Here is a 24,761-nt window from a genome sequence, read left to right as displayed (position 1 = left end):
ATGCTGCGATGTCAGGGAAGATAGTCTATCCACAAACGTTAAAGAGCTCAGTTCTGAGTTCAGTTCTTTACTAATAAATCTATAAGCTCTTAGAATCAACGTCACTTATTATTCTTTTAATAACTGTAATTTAATGTATTCATTTTTTAACATTAGTGTATTTATTAGTATTTTTTTTAAATGGGTCCCACTCCTAAAAACAGAAAAGTGGTGGCTCTGAAGGAAAAACGGGTTCCAAACCACTTCCAGCAACATGTGGCTAATAAAGTGGACAGTAACTGTATATAGAAATGGCAGAAATATTTACAATATAATGCACATAGATATATTAACATGAAATAAAAGGATTATGCATATTGTCTCTAAACACATTATTTAAATAAAATGATTATAACCATGTAGCCACATGAATAACAAGGCATCATATCCAAAGAGTGAAATATGTGAAAATGAATTTAGGATTTTATGTGACATAAAGAATTTTTTAAGTCAAAACAATTGAATGAAACTACTGAAGTTTCAGCATGTTGCCAGGTTGCATGGATGTTATACATTATCAGCAAGTGTATTTCTAAAAATACAGAGTTTAACAAATGGATACAAAACAGTAGTGTACACAATATGAAATCTAGATAGACAATTACACAGATGGTCAGACTAAACAGAAGAATAATTTACGCACAATCTGTTCTTTGTTTTTTGTTTTTTAATATATCAATAGCTTGTCAGTTTTCACTCTGCTCCTCAATGTTTTCCTTAAAAAGCTGCTGCTGCTTATTATTGTATATGAACGGGGGATTATTGGCCTGGTGTTCAGCAGTGAAGTAGTTAACATAGGAGCGTTAGTCTCTTGGTTTCTCAGGTGTCAGGAGCAACACACTCGACAGCAACAGATCAACAGATACTCCTGTGAGGGAGAAGATAGAGAGGAGAAGAAAGAGGAGAAGAGACTACACAGATAAGACAGAAAAAGAGAAGCGAGGGAGTCACAGGCCATGTTCAAGTGAGAAGAGAAAAGAGAAGATATGAGACTCGAGGAGAAGAGGACAGAATGTGCACAGTCACCAAACAGAAAAGCTGAGGCAGCAGTAAGTGATATGAGCGCATATATACAAACACACAACCTTAGGAAACACATTTGTTGATGTTCTTCAGATGATGTCAGAGGATAAACTGTTCGTCTTGAATGTCTGAACCTTGAGTCATTGCAGTAACTGTGTGAGGATTTCCAAGTCTCTAATTGTGTTATTACACCTGGTGTGGCGGCTGTCTGTCTATTGTCTGAGTGGAGGGAGATAAAGTTACACACACACACACACACATACACTCATGCATCAGCTCTAAAAACTGCACACACAGTCATGGTGTGAGGAGTTGTGTTTCACGTTCAATTTATTTTCATCCAGGTCCAATGGCACAAATATGACACTGAGTTAATTACCTGGTGGAGATGTAGCAAACACTCCTGACACATTCAGAGGAAGGGACAACATTAACTGCTGCTGACTCTGGGATAAGGAAGAGGAAAAAGTGGACACATGTTGGCTGTTTTTGTTCTGTTTTTTTTTTTTTTTTAAATTATCCTCAAAAAATGAGGATGACTAAATGACTAAGGGAATCCACTGACGGGGCTCAGCACAAAGGTCCATCTTAGGAAGCAAGTGGATAAACTTCCAGACTTGAAGGTAAAATATATGTTTATAGAGCCATGGCAACAATGTAGGTCTACTCTTCAAATTTACTAAATGACAATATTAAGAATTGTAATTTAATAAAACTTAAAGTCGATGCACTATGAACACTAAAAAGTGAGTACTGGAGCAGGTGATCTGCCAAACTAATGCACTAACCAAGCAAACTATTGTAGGAAAAATCATTTACTAAGCAATTAAAGTCTCATGAAGTCCAGAAAACTAGTAAACCCTAAAGTTGGAGTTTTTATTGGGAATTTTTAAGGAAAGAGAAAATGATATACATTTGTAAATTTATCTTAAATACTTTGTGTTGAATGACTAGTGATATCTCGTTATTATCTTAGTTGATTACCTGAAGTGAGCTTATACATAAAACACTATAAGCAGGGAATCTGATAAGCAACTATGATTTTTATTAACCTAAGATTGTTTTCAACTATATGAAAAAAATTGAAATTAAAAATGGATTGCAAAAGCTACTACAAATCTGACTTTGAACCCTTTTCAGTTTATTAATCATTCCTGAATGATTAATTATTCAAATACAAGAACTTTGATTTGATGCTCACTGGGAGCAAATGATGATTTGTTTTGTGTGTGTTGGGATACTTTTTATAAAGTGTTGCATAAATGAAAAAGGGTCATTTTAGTCGATTACTAGGTGGTTGCTAGGCAACGTAATAACACGTTAATATCGGAAAAATATAAAAACATTCAAAGGCCTAAGATGTATTTGTGTGCCAGATATGGTTGCTCAACTAGGTGGAAACAAATAAACACACAGCAAGACAAAGATTTCATTCACTATAATAAAATTCATTATTCCACGTAGTGAATTTGGTTTTCAGTATAACAAAAATAGACTCAGATCAGCTCATCCAAAATAACAACCATCTGTTTAAAGAGTCAAAGTAGTGCACAACAACAAAACAAACATGTAGCACCTGCAGATAAATTCATAGAAATGTTACTAAAAGTACTCAGCCTATTGGTGAGAGAAGGCACCAACATCAGCATCTAATCCAAAAGCATCAAGGAAAAGACATTCATCAATTCCTGCAGCTTGATGACGTAAAAATGTGTGTTTATAGATTTTCCTTCACATTTCCTTCACATCTGTGAAAAGATCGTATGAGAAAAAAAGCCATAAAATAGACTTCACCAAAAAGTGATAACACTGACCTCCTGGCACACTCTCTCTGGCACTGAATATTTCTGCTACACAAACACAAACAGTTAAAGTTCAACTATGCTCATACTGCTGACTCCTGCCTCAGTTCATATCACTGATGACTAAAACAGTGCCGTTACTTTACTGCTGTCCTCACCCTGTGGCCCCACAGAACACCCCCCAGCTACCTCTGCCATGAGCTACATACCCCTTTAGATTCAGTTCAATTAGTTCAATGTTATGTAGCCTGCATATTAATACTTACGCAGTAGTTACTGTGTGCTTACTCAGTACTTGGATGTTATACTTGCATCATCAGGACTTTACACAAAAACTTAAAACATGCTCCATTAGGTGGTTTTATGTACATTTTAAATTAATACACTTTGTGAATTTCAATGAACTTTTATCAATAAATTAAACGATGACAGTGTTTGTAATTTTACTTTGACATTTTAGTTAAGTGGGAATTATATGAACTGTGGGGTTCACCTTAATGGGACTGCACAGAAAAGTCTCTAGGCAGGTTGCAGCCGGTCAGTGTGATGTGATACTGTTTGTAATGTTTAGTTGGGCGACACAATAATAATATTAAGTGAAGTAGTGTGAAAGATCTCAACTGTCATTGAAACAGCAAAGTCATTGGCATCTATCAGTCTGGAAGGTATTACAAAGCCATTTCTAAGGGTTTGAGTCTCCGGTGAACCACGGTGAGAGCCATCATCCAAAAAGGAAGAAAACCTGGAACAGTGTGAACCTTCCCAGAAGGGGCCGGCCTACCAAAATTAACAGAAGAGGGCATTAACAACTCATCCAGCTCACAAAAGAACCCAGAACAGCATCTAAAGAACTGCTTGTCTCACATTTACCAAAAAACATTTTGATCATCAATTCAATAAAATTTCATTTATAAAGCACCAAATCACAGCATCAGTTGCCTCAAGGTACTTTATATTGTAAAAATCCTACAATAATACAAAGGAAACAGAGTAAACCCCAACAATCATATGATTCTCCAGTGAGCATGCTGCGAGCGTATCACCGCACTACTTTAGCAGTGCATAGCTCCAGTTTCTTACAGTATGTTCTCTGACCCTCTCTCCCCTTTCTCATCTGCTTTCCACTTTCCTTAAAGGCCTCTGAGGCCCAACCAGGATGCCAGAACGAGTGTATGACTTCCAGGGCCAGAGTTTTCACAAGCTGCGGCAGGCCTGCCTCCGTCGAGGAGCGCTCTTCAAGGATCCTCTATTCCCCGCCACAGACCAGTCCCTCTTTTACAAGAGACAGCCTCCACCGGGTCTGACCTGGAAGAGGCCGAGGGTGAGTTAGACGTGGAGTGTAAAATTGAAATTCTTTTGTTTTTTAACCTGAAATACATCTCCACTCCTCCCACATCTAAACCGAGTTGCTGCCTCCACATGTTGCATTTCAGCAGATTGGGTTAATTAAAGCACTTTCTCTTAAAGGACAGGCGTCATGTCAGCTGGTGAAACCTTAGCCCTCAGGGAGCAAGTTGATGATGGACCGCTGTGTTAGTGGGATTGTGGGTGTGTACAGTTGAGTATAGAAAAAGCACAAGCCAATGTAAATAGCATGGGTGTTTTTAGCACACTGTTGTGATGGGTACAGCTGTCTAAGTATAGGTTTTTATTATGGCCACAGAGAGCTAAGGGTGTGGTAATACACTTGAATTAAACCAGGGAGTGAATGTGAATGTGTTAGGTTAAGTGTTAGGTGAATCGAGGTTGAAGGGATTGTTGTTTAGTGTGGATATTTATCAGACATTTAATGGTCCAGTAACTTTATGATTACAGAGTTTTATACCCGTCTGACGTGTCTTAATTTTCAGGACACTGATCCTCACTGTGCTGTGCTGAGGAAAATCGGTTTAATCCAAACGGCGAAACATGTGAAAGGATCAGAAATCCCCGGGTATTTCCCATCGGGGTCATTAGTTCAAGGAGTTCATTCAAAGCCAGGCCTTTAGTGCTCTTAATGCGAAACCCTGCTGACGATTAATTTGTTGACTCAGAGCTGGAGAGAAAGGGTTAAAGGTATTGCGTTCCTAATGCACTACTCAGGTATTTTAAGCGTGTATCAACACAGATGATAGGGTGTCACCTGTCGCTTCACCCTGCTGGCACACAAACACAAACACACCCTAACTCCCCATTTGCTATCAAAACTATCCAGTTCATAATTTCCGTGGTCTCATCTGAAGCTTGTTACGAACACGATAGCGTCGTAAAGAAGGTTTATTTCTTGTCTAGTGTTACAGAAGTTATGGCCACCCAGAGTGTATCTTTCTGCGTGTGTGTGAGTGTTCAGCGACACTTCTGCAGTTACCTGACCCTGTCCAAAGTGAGAGCAGAAGGTCTACACACACATTATCTGTCTCCTCAGCAGTGCTTTGACACCCTGACTGAATCAGCCCGCAGGCCCAATAAAACTCTGTGACGATACGAGCTGCTGAAGTCATTAATGGCAATGCTTGCTCCACTTAACTGTGTCGTTTAAAGCTGCTTCATGAAACAACCTGCTTTTAGAGATGAACTCACCAATAATAATGAACGCCGACCTTCCTTTAAGCTTTAGATTTAGGTTCAAGCCTCCTGCTATCATCACTGGATCTCAGATCCCAGGTGGACACACATGCCATTCACCCCATTAGCTGTCACGCAGTGATGAACAATCCCTGTATTTCCCTAGAAATGTGCAGGTAGGAGCTCATTGGCTCCTTGATGCACAAATAAGAAATGAACCTGCTGTTGCTTATAAGGTGGAAAAACTGTGGTCCAAACTTAGGATGTGAAAGTGACGACCAGAAACTGTGGTCACTTGAAGTTAGCTTCAAGCGGGAAGAAAAACTCCCTTTTAACAGGAAGAAATCTCAAGCAGAACCGGGCTCAGGGAGGGTTGGCTGTCTGCTGTGACTGTTTGGAGTGAGAGGAGGAAGACAGGGCAAAGACACTCTGTGGATATACAGTCTATTGCTAAAGTGTTACTGTTATCCTGCAGTCTGCCAGGTGATGACTAACTGCCTCCCATATTTTTTGTCATAAGTCTGATCGCTCTTCCTCTCTAGGAGATTTGTAAGGACCCCCGTCTGTTTGTCGATGGCATCAGCACTCGTGATTTGCACCAAGGAAGTCTGGGTAACTGCTGGATGGTGGCAGCCATTTCCTGCCTGGCGTCTGAGCCATCACTATGGAAAAAGGTTTGGTGTGTTTTTCCCCTCACCTTCTTCACAATCATCTTTCCTCTTTCTCCTTATTCTTTACTATCGTCCCTACTCTGCATTTCCTCCTAATTCATTCCTTGTCTTTCTTCACCCTTCCTCATCCACCTCTCTCCTCTTCCTAGGTCATCCCCGATCATTTGAATCAGGAGTGGAATCCAAAGCGTCCCGACTTGTATGCAGGAATTTTCCATTTCAGGTTCTGGCGTCTCGGTCGCTGGATGGATGTTGTTGTAGATGATCGCCTGCCTGTCAGCGAGGATGGGGTGCTGCTCTTCTGTCGTTCGGCAACACCACGAGAGTTCTGGAGCGCCCTGCTGGAAAAGGCCTACGCCAAGTGAGCATCAGCAGAAAATGCTGGTTTTGATATTTGATTAGATTAGATTAGATAAAAACTTTATTAATCCCTCGGGTGGGTTCCTCCGGGAAATTCAGTAGCATTGATGGGACTGCTGTTAATTTTACACTGCTGAACCTACGTCTTGACTGCCACAACCACTACTTTTGGCAATCCTAATGTCTAATGATCCTGAATCAATCACTCAAGCCCTCTCTCAACTTTTAGACTTAACGGCTGCTACGAGGCCTTGGAGGGAGGGAACACTGCTGAGGCCCTGATCGACTTCACTGGTGGAGTTTCAGAGCCGCTCAGTCTGGATCGTGAGGCTCTAAGACTGCACAGTGACCAGAGGAGGGCGCTCTTCCAGACTTTAACCAAGGTCCATGAATGTAAATCACTCATCACTTGCTCCATACGGGTAGGGCTTCTGAGTCTTGAACATTTAGAAAAACTGGAAAAGAAATGGGTTAAAATTATTTCACTGTTTCACGTTTCTCAGCCTGCAGAGGGAGAGACCGTGGAGTCAGTGCTGGAGTGTGGGCTCGTGCGAGGACACGCCTACGGGATCACGGCAGTGAGGAAGGTGAGGTTGGGGGAGAAGGTACTGAAGACAGGCGGGACATCCAGACTCTTTATGGTCCGCATGAGGAACCCGTGGGGGACCACAGATTGGACCGGTGCCTGGAGTCAGAGGTGAGAGGTGACTTTGAAGTCTTTGCACTGGCTTCTGCCACATGTCAGACTGCTGAGAGCATTTTGTAGGAGCTCTGGGGGGAAAAGTCTTTGCTGACTTTAACAGTGTTGCTGTGGTTTGCAGCATTTTATAATGCCACTGCTGATATTCTGGAGAGATTCTGACAGTTTACAACAGTTTGGGATTTGTTTTACTGGGGTGGAGGGACATCTGCTGTTCACATCATGGAAGTCTGAGAACTGGATCAATAAAGGTTTCTAGAAGCTGAAACACTGCTTTTATTTTTATGTCCTTTCCAAGTGTTCTGCTTTCTGTCCTTTTGTGCCCCCTTCAGGTCAGAGCAGTGGCAGCAACTGAGTCGAGCAGAGAGGGACAAGATGGGGCTCGTTGTTCGTGATGTCGGGGAATTTTGGTACTTCTGATTTTTATTATTTTAAGAACAAAAAGTCATGTGGGTTAGCTGGTTTCTGCCTCACATTTTATTCTTTTACTTTTCCCTCAGGATGGATTTCGAGGACTTCTGTCAACACTTTACGGATGTGGTGGTGTGCAGACTGGTGGAGAGGACTCTGCTGTGGCCGAGATCTCGCTGGAGAGAAGTGAGCTGCTACGGGGAGTGGGTTCTACCTCCCCCCACCCATGGAGCACCTCCACCCACTGTGCTCCAGAGTAACCCTACACTGACTCTGAGTAAGAGCAGCAACGGGCTTGGAGGGACCAAGCAGCGTGGGAACAGAAAGGAGGATCGACTAGGTGAGAGTCAACAGGAAGGAAGGAAAAGAGGAAGAAGCAAGCCTGATGTGAACAAAGTGACAACAGAAAAGGGTGGTGGGAAGGTGAATGGAGTATGGAAGGTGGAGTTGGATAAGAGGAGCCGGTGTGGTGGATGTATCAATCACAGGGACACCTTCCTGCACAATCCACAGGTAAATATAAGATTGAAACCAGGGTTTGCATCAGCACATAAATGCTAAAAATGACTTTTCATTCTTATTAGTTCATGTTTGAGGTGCGAGCCAAAGAGGAGGAGGTGCTGATCTGTCTGCAGCAGGAGGACAGGAGGATGTGGAGGAAAAATGGAAAAGGAGAAAACCTGCCTATTGGCTTTGAGGTTTTGAAGGTGAGCCGGGCCACTGAGCAACCTCAGGCTTTTTGAGTCATAAAAAAAATATTTCACTCCTTCCTCATCATCTGCAGGTGGAGGTGAACCGCTGCAGTCGGGTGCAGTGCGTGGCAGAGCAGGCGGCCAGCTCCATCTACATGGATTCCCGGAGTGTGACACTGAGGGGAACTCTGACTCTGGGACGTTATGTTGTGCTGCCCACCACCTTCCTACCGGGTGTCACTGGACGCTTCCTGCTTCGGCTCTTCTCCCACTCTCGTATCAGACTCAGGTGAAGTGCTGGTCAGGAAAGAAGGGTTAGAAATAGCTTTGAACGTTCTGATATTTGTAGATACTGAAAAGGTACGGAGGACCAAAGCTACCCAAAGGTTTCAAAACTAAAAAAGTTATTTTTTTATTACAATTTTATTTTTATATTTGCCACAATTTATGTTTCCAGTGTTCTGAATTCTGCATTTAAATTTTAATTTATTTACCTACTGACTTTCTGCATTTCAATTTATTCTGCAAGTGGCACTTTTACAAGATCAGCATTTCACATACTGGATGATTGATCCTAGTAAAAACAGATATGGTTGCTTCTACTCAGGAGATGTTTACAGATGTTCAACTAATCTACATGAAAATTTTAAAATTACTAAAAATAAAATAAAAAATCAAATAGTAAATAATCAGGTGAATAAATACAAAATTAAATAATGCAGGAAAGGTTTAGGAAGTAACAAAAAAATAAATGTAAATGACATTTTTTTAATTAAGTAATGGAACAGTTTTAATATTTATTCACTCATAAAGTATATTTATTTATTTATTTATTATTTTTGTATTTATAATTAAAATAACGTTCATTCTGGTGGTTTTGTCCTTCCACGGAACAGAGAAAAAACCAAAAAACAAACAGTAACTATGACATAGACATTTTTTGATAAATTATAAAAATCAATATGAAATCACTATTAGCATCATAAATTTTATATTATTTCTTTCATTTAATTTTTTCCACTTTAACAGAAAAAATCTATTTTTCCCTTCACTATTCCCAGTCCTCTGCGTTTAATTTAGTGATTTCTTTTTTCCATGAAGGGAACTGAGGGAGGACTTACCATCTCCCTCTGTGCTCCACTGTTTTCTACCTCAGCCCACAGTGGTAACCACAGTTTATCTACACAGGGCGTCAGGACTCAGCCCTCCCAAACAAACAGGTGACTGTAAAATGAAAGACTCACATTTGGGCAGACTCTTAATTATTGCACATATCTCCCTTGGTGTTTTCTTTCCTTCTTTCTTTACACCGTGCTGGATTTTGTTCCACAGCCCCCGATGTTTACGCTGTAGTGAGATGTGAGAATGACAACGTCAGGACGCGGGTGTTCAAGGAGAGCGGAAACCCTGAATTCAACCTGAGAACCATCTTCTACAGGAGATACCCCAACACAGACATCTCTGTTGAGGTTTGGCACATTCCTGTTCCCTCTCACGCAGCACACAAACACACAGGTCTAATGGGCTTTCTGTGTATTGACAGATATACAACAGAGGTCTGCTGTGGGACTCGCTCCTCGGTGAGACTCGACTCCAGACGGCCGAGTCTGAGAGGAGTCGAAGCCTCGTGATGAATCTGCGAGGCGGACGGTCCCGTTCAGGGCTCAGAGGTTGCGTCTATCTTGAGACGTCTTCCAGCGTGTGCCTCACAGACTTGTGACAGTCTGGCTGCCCTGGCAAACACTGCCCTCTCAGGTAGAAGCTGATGAGCAAATACTACTAAACTAAATAAAGCTGTGTGACAAAAGGTGCTGTAGTTTTTTGGAGTTTTTGACCTGTTGTATTTTAAGCCACAGTGAGCTGCTTGGTCTCTTGCACTTTGCTATGGGACTAATTAGGTTATTAATGTACTGACAGATGCTCTGTGGTGATCGGCTGCTCAGTTATGCAGGCACAACAACTCCGGCAGTTCAACAAGAAAAGTGGAACTGCTGCCAAAACAAGTTTGTGTTATTTTTAAAATATGCATTATTATGTATTGTCTTTTCATTGATTTGTTTTTTATTTTTTGTTTTATTCATTAAAAACTGTGATATTTGGGTCACATTTGCATTTCTCACAATTAAACTATAAACACTGTGTAAGGCTGTTTTATTTTATTATCACTCAGCAGACCTACTTGCCTTAAATCACTGAAATGGTCAGTCAGCTAAGAGCCATAATCTCTTCAGCATGTTCTGTCCTGTCCCTGCCATCTCCCTGCAGTTGGACATGCCTAGGCTGATGCCTGAACATCCTTCACTGGCTTCTTTCATGTATGTGGAGGAGCATCGGTTCTATTCTCTGCCCCCCCAAATGACCGAGCAACTTGCCCTGTTCCTAAGGGAAGACCCAGACACCCTTACTATAGTACACTAGAGTTCTGAACTATAGTCAATAATATCGTGTTAGTCCTGTGATATGAGTCGGGAGGAGGGAACGCCACAAAACGAAGGTGAGCAGACTTAGACTGACTCTTGTCTCAGGGGGAAGGCCTCAAATGATTTTTATGTAACAATATAACATTTTAAAAATATACATATATCATATATATACATATACAATACATAATTTTCATAAATAAATTAAACTAAAAGCACTTGTAGTAAAAAGCTAGAATTAGCAGTATGAAATACACACCGTAATTCAATAACAAATCTGACTTAACGAATATTTTTATCTCCAATGGTCAGACTGAGCGGTTCGGATTACAGACCGTTGCAGACAGAGAACCAAAAGTTCACAGTTCGCATTCCTTTTTTAAAAAAAAATCATTTTATCTTTTTTTAAAAGCATAAACATGTAAAATTAAAATCAAAGCATTAAACAGCACTGCGCTCATTGCTTTATCAGTACATATATGAGTGCATGTAATGAAATATCCGGTGACATCACTGGGACCCGTAAGGGTGAATCATTTTTAATAGCATTTCTTCTCATTAGACTCAAATCTGTCTTATAGCATTACTACACATTACAATGCTTACAAAAAGCAATGCACATATACGTGTATTGCTGATATTTGCAGAGCTCAACTCCTCTGTTTAAATGCAAACAATAAACTTTTGAGAAGAACAAACGGCCCATTCACCTTTTATCTGCTCTCATGTGACAGCATTTGATTATCAGGACAGCTGCTACGAGTGAGCAGCTGCTGTAAGAAGTGAAGGACCTCAAACTACCACGACCATTACTTTGAGCAGAAAAATGATTTCACCCTAATGACACCCTTAGTAATTCAGCCTTATTTGCATTTTATGGTACAATCGTTCCTTCGTTCTCAAATATTTAACACCAGTTTAACATATTAGCCTGGAAATTTAAAAATAAATAAATATTGAAATATGTCTCTGAAAACAGTTCAAAGGAATGAAACATTCAGAAACCTTTTTGGAGCCATTTTTTAGGCCGGTGGTATGAAAAGAACAACAGTTTAAAATTGCATTAATTAATTGTTTTTCAAACAGTTTTATTTAAGTATTGGAGTGTTTACACAGTGTGTTTCACAGTCATTTTGAAGCTTATCATTAACAACTCGCATTATTAAACCGGATGTGTGTCAGAGCCTGTCACCTCTCGCCTCTTTCACAATCAGCTGACCGCGTGAGCGAGCGCTTTAGTTTGTATGCGCGCTCCCTAGAGGCGGAGGCTTTGCATCCGACTAGGTGAGGCTGGCAGAGACGCGAGCAGCTGGCAGGAGGTGAACTCGGAGCGAGCACAAGGTAAGAGATTTAAAAGGGAATCTGTCATTCGTTTATTTAAACACAGAAACTCATTTCCCCTCCCTCTCTCTTTGTGTTGACTTTTTGTTGTTGTTTAAGGGCTCGAGAGACGACACGCGCTTCGTGTCTGTGTCCCACGCAGGCGGAGACGCTTACCGTCTTGCGAACTTAAAAAATTAAGGCGAGGCTGCAGTTTAACGTTAAACGTGCTGGATAGGGAACATTATAAAGCGAATGGGGGGGAATGGTTTTGAAAGCCATTGCGTCACTTTTCTAGGAACTCCGTAAAGCAACTCGGATGCTGTTAAAAGTTTGTTCAACAGGATCACACATGCTTTACATTTTCCCCTCGTGATTGTGTCTGCGTTCTCTTTTGTATTGTAGAACACGAGCTGTTACCTTTCCTCTGCTCTTCCAGTAATATTGGTCAAACTGGCTTTGTAGTGAATGCAGACACACCTCTCCTTCCTCCCTTTATCTTCTTCACTGCAGTTCAGTGGATCCAGTTTCCACACAGACTGAATCCACTCTGTGTTCACCGCGTTTAGTTACATTTTCTGTCTGTGCTCATAATTAAGAGCTGCAACATAAACTGCAAGAGAGTAAATTGAATTTAGGCTAATGTGACCTGCTTTGCTATTAAAGGACCTAACCTCAGATGGGAATTTGTTCGATGAGAGATGGGGTCCAGCTGCAGTATGGGAAATGTAGTATTCATTGTTTTGGACTCTGTCTCTTCTGAGTCTCTCCTACTTTATAGAAGAGACACACTTGATAGCTGGAAGCATTCCCATGAATTATAAAGTGTGTTATCATAGCTACTAATGCACGAAGCCATCTCCTTTCATTTACAATGAAATGAAAATATGTTTGTGTCTAATTTGATGATTGGAGTTTTGGTCAGTAATTTAATTTTTTGTTTAAAGCTTCTCAATTAATAAAAGTTGCTCTTTTATTTTATTTTTTTTTTTAGCAATGACACTGAAATATTTGGGAGGTTTCAGTTGACGGTCTATAAATATTACAAGAATGTAAAATAGCTCTGTAGCTTTTTGCAAGACTCAGGTGTCCATTTAACCCTCTCAAGGCAGGTGTTGCCGATTTGCAACAGTTAAAAACTAACAACCTGATTACCCCACATACATATTTTATGAGGTTTTTTTTACTCAGAAGTACCACTGCAGGACTTGGTTGTGCATTAGCAACAAAAAGTTTAATTTGAGCCTGAGAGGGTTAAGTTGTTTTGTTGTTTTTTTTTTTGTTTTGTTTTTTTTTTTTTTTTTTTTTTAAATCAGTTACATCTTATTGAGCGCTCAGAGAGCTTCAGTGTGGAAAATGGCTCCTCTGTGAAATAGAAATATTGCTGTCGAGGAATAACGAAGAAAGGAATGACGTAAGAGCATTGCACATTTTAACCTTCTAAACATGCCCATGGCTGTTTAGCCTCGTCACATTGGAACCTGTATCGTATCCAACTGTCCTTTTGGTTTTGTTTTGGTTTTTTGTGGTTTTTTTCTGTGTTAAAATGATAAGTTCAAGACTATGTCATACAAAATAAATCCAAACTTTGACACACTTTGTTATTTTGCTTTTGTTTGCAATATTATACATACCACACCGGCTGCCTACGTCATTGTCTGACAACGTGGTTGATGTCTTATTGTTTACATACTAAAATATTAATATTTCAGACGTGCCATCTCACATAAAGTTAGGGTGATTTACTGTTAACGTCTCAGTAAAAGTTTCATCATCATCTCCCAATGCTAATGCTAGCTGCCGCTCTGCTAGTGAATTTGGTTTTCAGATTTGATATAATCTTCATGTCTTAGATATACAGTATGTTGTGACTGACCTGGTGTTTCATCAGATTAGATGTGCTGTGTTGCCATGACAATTTTTTCCTGAGAGTCTTGTCTGAGACAACAATTGAGATTGTTTGTGGCTCACCACCACTGCCACCATCCTGTGTTTTTGTTCTTCCTCAACACATCAGAGGAACGCTCTCTTTCTTCCTCTAATCCTGGTACCAGTCCTCATGTTCTGGTACCAAACATCTGTTGCAGACTGATTTCGTAGTAGCCTGAAAAATACAGAGTTTGGTATCCAATCCTAGTGTGTGTGCTGCCAGCAAGCTGTTGTACTTAATCACATTGGGAAAATTCAAAAAAATAGAAGTGGTGGATGTTCATATGCTAAAATTGGTTCGTTTTAGGCCATTTCTCGATGTTTGATAGCCCGCTTGATGACCTGACAAACCTGTAGGTTAGAGCCCACAGGAGCCTCAGACGAAGGAGGAGCTCACAGACAAAGATACAAATTTCTTGTATTGTAATCAGAAGATTTGTTTTGTTTGTTTCATTGTCACCGCCTTTTCTGGCTGCTCAAAATCGCTTTGCACAACTTCACTTTAACCTTTAAAAGAATCTGAACAATTTTTTCTCTCACCAGCTCAGCTCTTTATCTTCCTCCGCAGGTGAAAAAACTCATTAGGAAAAATGGCGAGCAGTAACCTTCTGGGACGCATCCGGAACCATCCTCAACCCCCAGCACCCGCTCTAGGTAAACTCTAACAACGCTAACATGATGAACACTGGTGTCATAGTTTCATTTCTGTAAACATCATGTGAAGAAAATGAGTTCAGTGTTTGATTTTTCTTGCAGCGATTTCAAAGGTGATTTTGTGCGGCATGCCCATTGCTCAGATTGCAATTGGTGAGCTCCATACTTGCTTACTTGACTGAGTGTTCACAGTTGTTAAAGTTTCCAGGCAGCTCAGATTGTTCTTTTTTGAATCGTCCTCCTTGTGTCCACCAGGGACAATATACCTTCATGAGTGTCCGCGTGAGCGCTTCATCCCCATCTATCTGATAGTGGTGGGAGTCTTTGGCCTGATTCTGTCGTTGCTCTCCTGCTTGCCCTGCGCCAGGGAGTCCGAAGAAGGCACCTCCAACCCTCTGAGCACAATCTGCACAACCTGGAACTCCTTGACATCTATCTTTCTCTTCTGCTGGTTTATCGCTGGTGAGTTAAAAAGTAAAGGAAGTGACCTGTTTCTGGTTAGCTGCCTGTTAAAATTGTGTAAATAAAATCATGGTCATCGGACAAACCACCAGCATAAATTCACACCAAAGAGATTAAACATTAACGGCTCTCAGCACCGCAAACAGAACAGGCAATGTTTACAGTGTGCTTCATGCAGCTTTTATAGCAGAATGTTTCTATTATAGACCACATTAGTTTCAGCTCCATGACTCTCCAAACACCAAACTGAATGTATTAAAAAGCCAGCAAAACATATATGGTGCCGTGTTAAGTGCTCTCCCTTCATTGTGTCTCTTAGATTTATCATAGCAGACACTGAGTCTTATGTACTCAGGGTGCAGGATTCCCTGTCTAATCATTAAAACTTGTGACTCATAAATACACATTGATATCCCACACTAGCACAGCGTGAAAGAAGCTAGCTGCTACGAAAACAAGGAGTACAAGCTCGAAAACATGGATGTAAATTAGGACTGTAGTCTTTAGGGTTGAGTGTTGATTGATCAATATGCTCTCTTTTCTCATTGGTCAGAAGATCAATAGCCATTATTCTTGGCAGAGGGAAGAGCAGATCACAATCTGTATATGAATGATGGATGTAGCTTCCAGTTCTTAAAAGTTTAGTCAAAGCAGAAGTGCCTTAAACCTGCATGTGACTACTGCGACGTGACTACTGCGACGTGACTACTGCGACGTGACTACTGCGACGTGACTACTGCGACGTGACTACTGCGACGTGACTACTGCGACGTGACTACTGCGACGTGACTACTGCGACGTGACTACTGCGCAGTAGTCACGTCGCAGTAGACTACTGCGGTTCTAAAAATACTTAAGGTTGTGCAAAGTCTCTGAGAAAATGCTCCCCAGCTTCCTCATTGTCTCACACTTCCCGATGGCCGTATTGCCTGGGTAGGGGCATCCAAACGCCTCACAAGAAGGGATAAAGGAAGTAAAGTTATGTTAGAAAATGATGGTGGTGTAAGACTTGGATTAATCCATGTCTGGGAAACTGGGCCTAGTTTTCAGAAGTAATCTGGAAGATCTAATAAGATCAAGACAAGACATTATTTTAAAAAAGGTTATGAATTAAGAATGTTAAAGATGATCACAGTAGATAAACTTTAACTCATTAAAGGCTTAAATCTATCCATACGCTCTCAGTGTTTGCTGCTTTCTGTCAGAGCCAAAAAGTGCAGAAAATGTGTCAGCTGATGTTTTCAATCATCTTTTCAATTGTCTCTTTTGCTAGCTAACATCACCAGCAGTAGCTGACTGTATCTGTCTTAATTGTGGCTTTTGTGGTAGTGCAGTTATTTAGGTCATGCAGTACAGTGCTTCTGAGTCATGATAAAGTAAGAGAGGTAAACTTGGTTGTGGATAAAATAGCAAATTTCTTGCTAATTAAATATTCCCCAAAATAGCTGTTTATTATCAAACTTCAATCGCTCCATTAAATCTGCTCATCGTTATAACGCTCACAGGGGCGCTGGAACCTATCCAAGCTACCATTGGTCGAGAGGCAGGGTGCGTTCTGAACAGATCTTCCATTGGTCATAGGGCGTCAACAAACTTCAGGCAGTTAATTGGGAATCTTTCTAATTTTGTTTTTTACATTTTTTATTTTTTTTATTTTAGCGCCCCCAGCATCCTAATGAAAATGCTGGTAATCTGAATTTGATCATGTTTGAAAGTCTGTACTTGGGTCAGAGTGAGCCTATAAGTTCTGTTTTGAACAACCAGGATAAAAGTGAGCTGGATTAGATACACATAATCCAGAGAAGGAAAAAACTAGATTACTAAAATCAGATCATTTTTGAACAACTGTTCACATGAGCATTAAGGTATACCAGGGTGAGCATGAGAATGTTGTAACATGCAAGGGCCACTAGGTGGCAATATATGGCTGTTTTAACAGGTTACTACACGCAAACCCCTGAGAGGTACATGTAACATGAATTAAGATAATTACAATAGTTGTCTAAGCTCAGTGAGGCTTCAAGTGCTGCCGTGCACATCCTGTTAGCTGTCAGGCCTCCAAACACTAAAGTCCAGCTTATGTGCAGAGAGATCAAACAATTATTATTCATTCTTCACTTCATTTGTTTTTCTTTTTTTTAGGTAATGTATGGATCTACTCTATTTATCAGCCCATCTACACCAAAAACACAACAGATGTGAGCACCTACTGCAACAAGACCCTTTACCTGTTTGCCTTCTGGACCACCACTCTGGTTTACATCCTGATCGGTTTGTTTTTCGTGTGCGGCTTCTTGGTCCTCCTCTGCTTCTGCCTGTGTGGCCGTGCCGATCCCGACGACAACGTGTAACGACTTTCAGAAACGATGACGGTACTGGACGCACACAATGAATATGCTACTGATGCAGATATGTTTACGAATATGTTGTAAGTGTGTGATTTGACCGCGCATCTTGTGTTGAAAGATGAGTATTTTCTATACCTCTGCAGGAGCTACTGTTTACAGGAATTTTATTCTGAAATCAAGAAGATCACAGGTGTTTAAGAATTTATGCGAGAGGTGATTCCAACAGCAAAATTATTTTTACTTTCCTATTTGTTTCCATGTTTGTCCCAGGAAAACACGTCTATATTATAAATGTGAGGAAGGTTTTTTCACAATCTCAGCTCGTCATTAAACTCTTTTAGTGACGCTACAGATAAATCTCAGCCACTGACATCGTTTACTGCCATCCTATTTGCCGATAAATTCCCAGCATCGGTCATTGTCAGGATTCAGCTGATACATCTGTGAATCTGTAGATGTGCTGTTACATGATGAGCCACAAATTCGGGTTATTGCGTGTAAATGATGAAATGGAAAAAGTCACTTTGGTAATGGTATCAATCAGGGAATAAACAAATACTAAAAAAAATCCTGTGTAATGCAGTTTTTCATACTTTATAATTCTGTAAAGTGTAGGTTTGTTTTCTATGGAAACCAACACTTCTCTGTATTTCACTGTTCAAAATGTAATCACATCATTAAAGTCTGTCAGAGGTTTATCGCTGTAAGTTATGGATCATGAATCTTGAGATTTGAAATAAAAGACCTGCCGTATTTTGTCATGTCAGAAATAAAAATGAAAGACAAGTGTGGGAAGCTTTGTGTGGCTAATTGATTTTATCTGAAAAGCAGAAATTCTGGACCTACACGTTAAACGGTAGTTATCTGTGCAAAAAAGCATTAGACCCAATCGCACAATGGACAGTAAAGATATTTTTAGTGTATCTGATGTTTAAAATTTGCAATGTGGCACTGTCTCAATATCAAAGCTTATTTATTCAAACGTCTGTTTCTGTGCAAGACGACTATGGTTAAGAATTGAAGTATACACCTCTATACACCACTCTGTGCTAAATTATTCGTTATTACTTCTCCTGCTTGGCTCGCAGGACACCCCGTGTTTGTCCAGTCTTTCTCCCCTTAACCCAGCCGGTCACAACAGATGGCCGCCCCTCCCTGAGCCTGGTTTTGTTGGAGGTTTCTTCCTGTTAAAGGGGAGTTTTTCCTTCCCACTGTCGTTAAAGCACTTGCTCATAGTCGGTCACTTGTTTCATTTTTGTACTTTTGTTGGGTCTTTACCTCGCAATATAAAGCGCTTGTGATTTGGCGCTACATAAATAAAATTTAATTGAAAAGGGTTAGTGTCTGTGAATAGTCAACTGCCATTGACAACTGACTAATCTGGACCATTGAAACCACTGAATAAGAGCCTATTATATATCATGATAAAAAAAATTCTAATGAATGATGATAAACTAACCATTTATCTGCCAGTTTAGGGAAAGTAATAAAGTTAAGTGTTTTACAATCACACTCGTTCAAACCCTTTTAAACAGGTTGGTTCATATACAATGCAGTTCTGTTTGGTATGTAGAATACACCTTTCATTATGGGAAAACCTTTAAATTGCCTATGTTATTGGTGTCACAAAAGAGAAACAGTGGAGACTGTGATGATTTCACGCAGGAAGCATAGAGGCTTGCAAAGTGAAGGCTGGAGTGGCAGTTTTAGCAATTTTATTTATGAGTGGGGGCTCAGTGGAGAGGAGGAAACTGTTATTTAGGTTTTTTTCTATAAAATAAATCAGAGAAAACTGTGATAGACTAATGAAATATTAGCAGTAATGCCTTGTAAACAGATGCCAACTGCAGTTAAACCCCAGAGGAAGTGCTTGCAAATGCGTGGCTTCCTGAGGACACAACTTTCTGTTTCATCACTAATCCTCCAGCATTGTTGTTTTGGTGGCGCAGGCTTCTTCCTTGATACATGTTCACATCTTTTTTCAGTGCACCTCCAGGTAAACACATTTCCTTATAAAGAGAATGAAGGTATAACAATTTGTATGCTACTTTTGTACTTGTGCATACTTTTAATGCCAGTTAAGACATGCTTATCAGTACATGACGCTCAGTCGTTTGTGTCATATCGTCCCTCTGGTGGATTCGGTTCGGTGTTTCATAATACATCCTGTATTGTACTCTTTTATATTTGCATTTATGTTTAATAGGCTATTTACAATAAGTACTGTCCATTAATTCTCTTCACCTTATCCAATCCAGAGGGGCTGGAGCCTGCATTAACTAAATGTTACTTTTAAAAAAAGAAAAGAGCAAAAATGTTCAAATAAATTGGTTTGTTTTGTGGTAGTGAGGGGGGGGGGGAATTAGGTGGTTGCTCATTATGCAAGACTGTATGGATAGTAAACGCTTCTCTTCTCTGGCAGACTGATCTTTTCATTTTCCTGATAAATAAAAACAACTGGACTGTCTGGCTCTGTGCTGGTGAAAGTTGGCATAATGGCAAAACAAACAGCATCATTAGGTAAGAGAGTCCTGTGCAGCACATCTGGAGCTGTTGAGCCGTCTCATTTGTGATTCTAAAAATCTATTCTGTCTCCCTTCAGGTTGCATCTCATTGATTTTATTTGCCACAGTCTTTGCTCAAGTGATAGTTGGTAAGTGAAAGAAGCAGCACATTCAGACTGAATTTATCTGAATATATATTACCAGTGCATGTAGCATATGTTATTTTTATGATATTATTAATAGATTAGTTGCTTCACATACAATTGCCAGAGATAACAGGACCAGACAATAGAAAATGGCATGCATAGTTGTAAGAATACCAGAGCTTCCCTTTATGCTCCTGCACTTTAACTAATGATGGTGCTGAAGAAGGTGTTTTTGTCCTCTGCAGCCTGAATTCCAAACAAATTAGATACATAACATCTGAGACTACCTGTCAGCATCAGTAAGACGTCCAACACACATATTGATTGTTTGCTCCACACTTTGTTTGTTAGGATCTGATCGCTCAAGAAAGCAGAAGTTGTAAAAGCTTAACAGTTGAATTAAGAAAACTGCGACTCTATGAGCGAGCCCTTCACTGTGTCCCCAACAATACACCACACCAGTGTAGACTAGATCAAATAAACAGTTCATGAGAAAAGCCAGAGGTTTATAATAAGATAGTCATCAAACATGTGACGTGCAAGCAGTTCTGGTGATACTTTGTCTTTGTGCCTAAAAGGTTGGAACTCCAACGGTGACTGTCCAGGAATTCCCTTCATCCCTATTTATCTTTGTGGACCCATCTTTGCCTTCTTTGCATGGTATATGCACAGGTCATGTAACCTACTTTGTTGGTCCATGACCACCCTCTTCTTCATTTGCTGGTACATTGCTGGTAAGCTTTAAGGGTTTTACTCAATTTCTGACCACAGTAGGCAGCTCTTGAAAAATAACATGAAGCCTGCACAGCAGAAAATACCAGATTAAGCAAGCAACAAGTATGACAGAGAAAGAAAACATAAAGCAAAACTATAAGCATAGTTAATATAGGAATTATTCAAGTAACCAAGTGATAAGTTCAGATCCTAAACCTAAACCTGACCAGTTTACTCTGGAAATGGACATTTTTAACATCAAGGAGACTTTAACTTGGCAAAATAAAGGACTAATTAAGCAAAAATATCATACTAATTCAAGTACTGATGGGATTAAAGGAGGAGCTTAAATAGCTTGTTTCCAGCTGTGGATGAAGTTAGGTGCTGCACCAAAAAAAACAGATAAGGAAAATAGAAATAATGAAAGCTAAAAACGGCTGGATTCATCGCAAAGCTTGTGTTTGTTCTCCTCTCAAGTGCCCGAAGAATAGAAATATATAACAAATTCTATTCAACTGTTTCTTTAATTGATATTGCACCGAAATCATTCATTTTCTGAGATTTCTCTCATATTTCTGCAGGTAATGCAGTGATCTACAGCAATTATAAACAACTACAGATTACAGACTACAGATACTGCAATAAGACACTCTACTTTTTTGCATTTTGGAGCACCACTCTGACCAACGTCTTATTATTTATTTGTTGTTGTTGCCATTGTAAAGAACAAGCAGATGAGGTTGTTGATGTTCAAGTATAAATACACACAGAACATCAAAATCAGTGTGTATGCTGTCTAATGAGTGATTTTATGGGATATGTGGATTTAAAGCATATCATCAAATGGATAATACAGCAGCACTGACATTATAATTGACGTGTAAAACGCAGGATTTAACATGTTTAAGTTTTTGTAAAAATGCTTTTGATATTAGCATGAACTTGAGCTTTTGATTCATTATTACAAATAATATTTTCGGCACTTGATTACATGTGCACATAAAACAGGTTGGTTGATGATTTTCTGCCTCACTGAGCCACTGGCAGCTCAGTTATTACAAATTCGAGATTCTCAAAGGTCCGAAATGTATAAAGCTGAAATGCAATGAAATGTGGCAAAAACAAAACACCAGGGAGAATATTTATTTCATAAAATGCTGCAGCTGAATAAAGTTTATTCTTCAGTGGAATTGTTAGTTAACTCCAGTGCTGTGCAAAAGTCTTTAGCCGCCCCTCATTTCGGTTTATTTTGTTCAGAAAATGGGAGGTGCAGAGTTTTTTTTAAACCTGTGAAGAGACATTCATGGAAATACAGTGTACACTGAGAGGAACAGGTCCAAGGAAGGAACAGTGGTGAACCAGCGACAGGTTCATGGGCGGCCAAGGCTTATTGATGCATTTGAGGAGTGAGAGCTGGCCTGTGTGGTCGCATCCAGCAGTCGAGCTACTGTAGCTCGAAAAACATCAGAAAAAGTGGTGGTTCTGATAGTTTGTTGCACATGGGGCTTCATAACCGTAGATCAGTCACAACGGTCACGTGAGCATCAGAGCTGAACCACAGAGCAAGGAAGAAGGTGGCCTGAGCTAATGAATTGTGTTTTCTTTTACATCACGGGCCAGGTGCATGTGGGGAACACCTGGCACCAATATGCACCATGACAAGAAGGCTAGCCATCAGAGGCAGTGTGCTGTTTTTAGAAAATGTCTCGTTGGGAAACCTTGGGTCCTGTCATCCATGTGGATGTTACTTTAACAAGTACCACCCAATCATTAATGCAGGTCATGTAGACGCTGTCATGGACACAGTCTCCTTCACCTCTTTCAGGATAAAGCGCCCTAACACAATGCAAAAATGGTTCAGGGTTGTTTTAAGGTGTGGACTCCTAATTCCCTAGATCTCAGTCAGACCTGAAGACCTATTGTACAAGACCACTTAAAAAAAAACTAAAACTAAACTAACAAAAACTAACAAACAAAAGCAAGAAAAAAAAACAACAACAATCTGGCTGTTTGGAAGCAAAATATAGATAAATGAGGGGGGTCTCAAGACTTTTACTTAGTGCTTTATTAACAACAAAAGTATAGGATTATTGCAGAGATAGTACCTGTATTTAGCCTGTTAATAGCAAATATTCAATAAAAGCACCACATATCCATATTAGGACAAGTGATCTTCCTTCTATATGTTAATGATTGTATTTACTCCTCTAGTATTTTATATAAAGTAATGTTTGCTACTAATACAATACTGTTTTGTCTCATGAAAACTAGATAATCTCCAACATATTATACATTTAATAGGTTATTGTTTTCAAAAATGTAAAAAAAAAATAAAATTAAAAGGTAGTTGTATTTAACTCAAACAGAAACTAGAAAAATGTTGACAATGTATGTATCCAGATAAATAGTAGTGTTATCAAGAGGCTAAAATTTGCAATATTTTGGAAGGTTTGATGACTTTGTGACTTCCAAGAGGCAAATTGATGGTTTTATGAAAAAAGTTTCCAAATATGTTGGTTTATTTTTTAAAATTCAGAAATTGTCCTGAATGTGAATCATTGTGATAATAACATGGTGTAATATGTGTCCTACTCATTTTAGGGGATTGCAGACGTTACAAAAAGAGTTATATTTAGCTGTATCATGGTCCAAGGTAGACGCTCCCCCTAATCCTCTTCTTCATTACAGACTTCTGAAGTTGTTTAAATATAACATCCTTCATAAGGCCCGTGTAATGCATAATGTTTTTTTTTGTTTTGTTTTGTTTTGGGTTTTTTTTTTGGGGGGGGGGGGGTTACTTGTCACTCTTCAGATGTCACTGGATTCGTGTTATCTTTAAGGTATTCTTAAGATGTTTGAGTGATTTAGGGTAGTATGATGATGTCTTTTGGGAATTATATATATATGTGTGTGTGTGTGTGTGTGTGTGTGTGTGTGTGTGTGTGTGTGTGTGTGTGTGTGTGTGTGTGTGTGTGTGTGTGTATGTATTTCATATATAGTCCACATTCACAAATTATTCACAAATCATTATTTCACAAAGAACTGCATCCTATTCATGATCATGTTTGAATTTGTATTGTAGTCGATTTGTGAATAAATTGAATTGACAGTGTTACATTTCCTGTTTGTTCTTTATGTGAAATCGTTTCTTCATCGCTCATGTTTGACTCTTAGTTTCACTTCTTCCAAGTGGAGCAAAAACAGACTACAGTTATATTCGAACTCCACTAGATGCTTTCCTAATGCCTTTACATCCCGTGACATTAATGCCTTTGCAAGAATCTGTAATTCAGCAATATTTTCTTACCTGAATTTGTTCATAATCTACAAACAGCTTTACAACTGTCTCTGACCACATGCGCACAATATGATGAAATCCAGTCTGTCTTAAATGTAAACACCTGAAAAGGTTTTTATGTTGTCTGTCAGTGTAACAACAATCATAACTTAATAAATATTTTTATTGTTTTTTTTTTCCAGTTACTCAGATGTAAAACAAAGTCATGAAACCCAGAGGGGGTCATATGATTGTTGGGCTTTTCTCTGTATTATTGTAGCTCTTTGAGGTGACTTTTGTGATTTAGCACTATATTAATTGAAATGAACTGAACTGAATTGAATGTGTGATGTCACTTTATTTGTAACAACCTCAGCCAGACAATGGCTAAGCTTTCTGACATTTTCACATGTTTTTTAGTTACATTCAGCTTTAAGACTTCATATGAAACATCTTCTCCTTCCTTTTCTTTAATAATATTATTATTCATCTACAGGACAGATGAATAGAAAAATATGCTCTAATACAAAAAATATATATAAACAACAACAGATATGTGCATTATTTCACAAATGTATACACTTGGACACACGCGCTTACACAACAAAAGAAGTCTAGCATTGTCAGGATGTACATAACAAATTTAGACACCTCATCGTTAAATAAACTTAATTTTACTGCATTTAAAACATCAAAAGACACATATCCTTGTTTTTGTTCAATCTTATTAAAAACATCACACTCA

General features: G+C 39.4%; 2 protein-coding genes across 5 annotated transcripts; both read left to right on the top strand.

Moving 5' to 3' along the window:
• Window positions 1–648: 648 nt before the first annotated feature.
• On the top strand, window positions 649–12,007 carry LOC146521891 (calpain-5). 2 transcript variants are annotated; one of them, XM_085146272.1, is made up of 13 exons: window positions 649–1,685; window positions 4,001–4,185; window positions 5,951–6,082; window positions 6,229–6,440; window positions 6,669–6,861; window positions 6,943–7,136; window positions 7,472–7,549; window positions 7,640–8,063; window positions 8,135–8,257; window positions 8,335–8,531; window positions 9,344–9,462; window positions 9,575–9,711; window positions 9,786–12,007. In XM_085146272.1, exons 2-13 carry the CDS (start codon window positions 4,021–4,023, stop codon window positions 9,960–9,962), a joined length of 2,151 nt encoding a protein of 716 aa, XP_085002398.1. In that variant the 5' UTR covers window positions 649–1,685; window positions 4,001–4,020; the 3' UTR covers window positions 9,963–12,007. The 2 variants fall into 2 exon arrangements, with proteins under 2 accessions (XP_085002398.1, XP_085002405.1); XM_085146279.1 differs by having other exon boundaries at window positions 649–4,185.
• LOC146521890 (transmembrane protein 272-like) lies at window positions 11,884–23,679 on the top strand. Of its 3 annotated transcripts, XR_014871598.1 has the most exons (9): window positions 11,884–12,003; window positions 14,480–14,565; window positions 14,668–14,718; window positions 14,821–15,027; window positions 17,170–19,371; window positions 19,798–19,895; window positions 19,978–20,028; window positions 20,604–20,759; window positions 21,321–23,678. XR_014871598.1 is itself a non-coding variant. In XM_085146457.1 (5 exons), exons 2-5 carry the CDS (start codon window positions 14,502–14,504, stop codon window positions 17,376–17,378), a joined length of 531 nt encoding a protein of 176 aa, XP_085002583.1. In that variant the 5' UTR covers window positions 11,884–12,003; window positions 14,480–14,501; the 3' UTR covers window positions 17,379–19,705. The 3 variants fall into 3 exon arrangements, 1 of the variants encoding a protein (XP_085002583.1); XR_014871601.1 differs by lacking the exon at window positions 11,884–12,003 and having other exon boundaries at window positions 14,455–14,565; window positions 21,321–23,679; XM_085146457.1 differs by lacking the exons at window positions 19,798–19,895; window positions 19,978–20,028; window positions 20,604–20,759; window positions 21,321–23,678 and having other exon boundaries at window positions 17,170–19,705.
• The last annotated feature ends 1,082 nt before the right edge of the window (window positions 23,680–24,761 follow it).

The sequence above is a fragment of the Neolamprologus multifasciatus genome, chromosome 3 (genome assembly GCF_963576455.1).
Source record: "Neolamprologus multifasciatus chromosome 3, fNeoMul1.2, whole genome shotgun sequence".
In the NCBI taxonomy this organism is placed as follows: domain Eukaryota; kingdom Metazoa; phylum Chordata; class Actinopteri; order Cichliformes; family Cichlidae; genus Neolamprologus; species Neolamprologus multifasciatus.
This window is presented reverse-complemented; position numbering and strand designations above follow the sequence as displayed.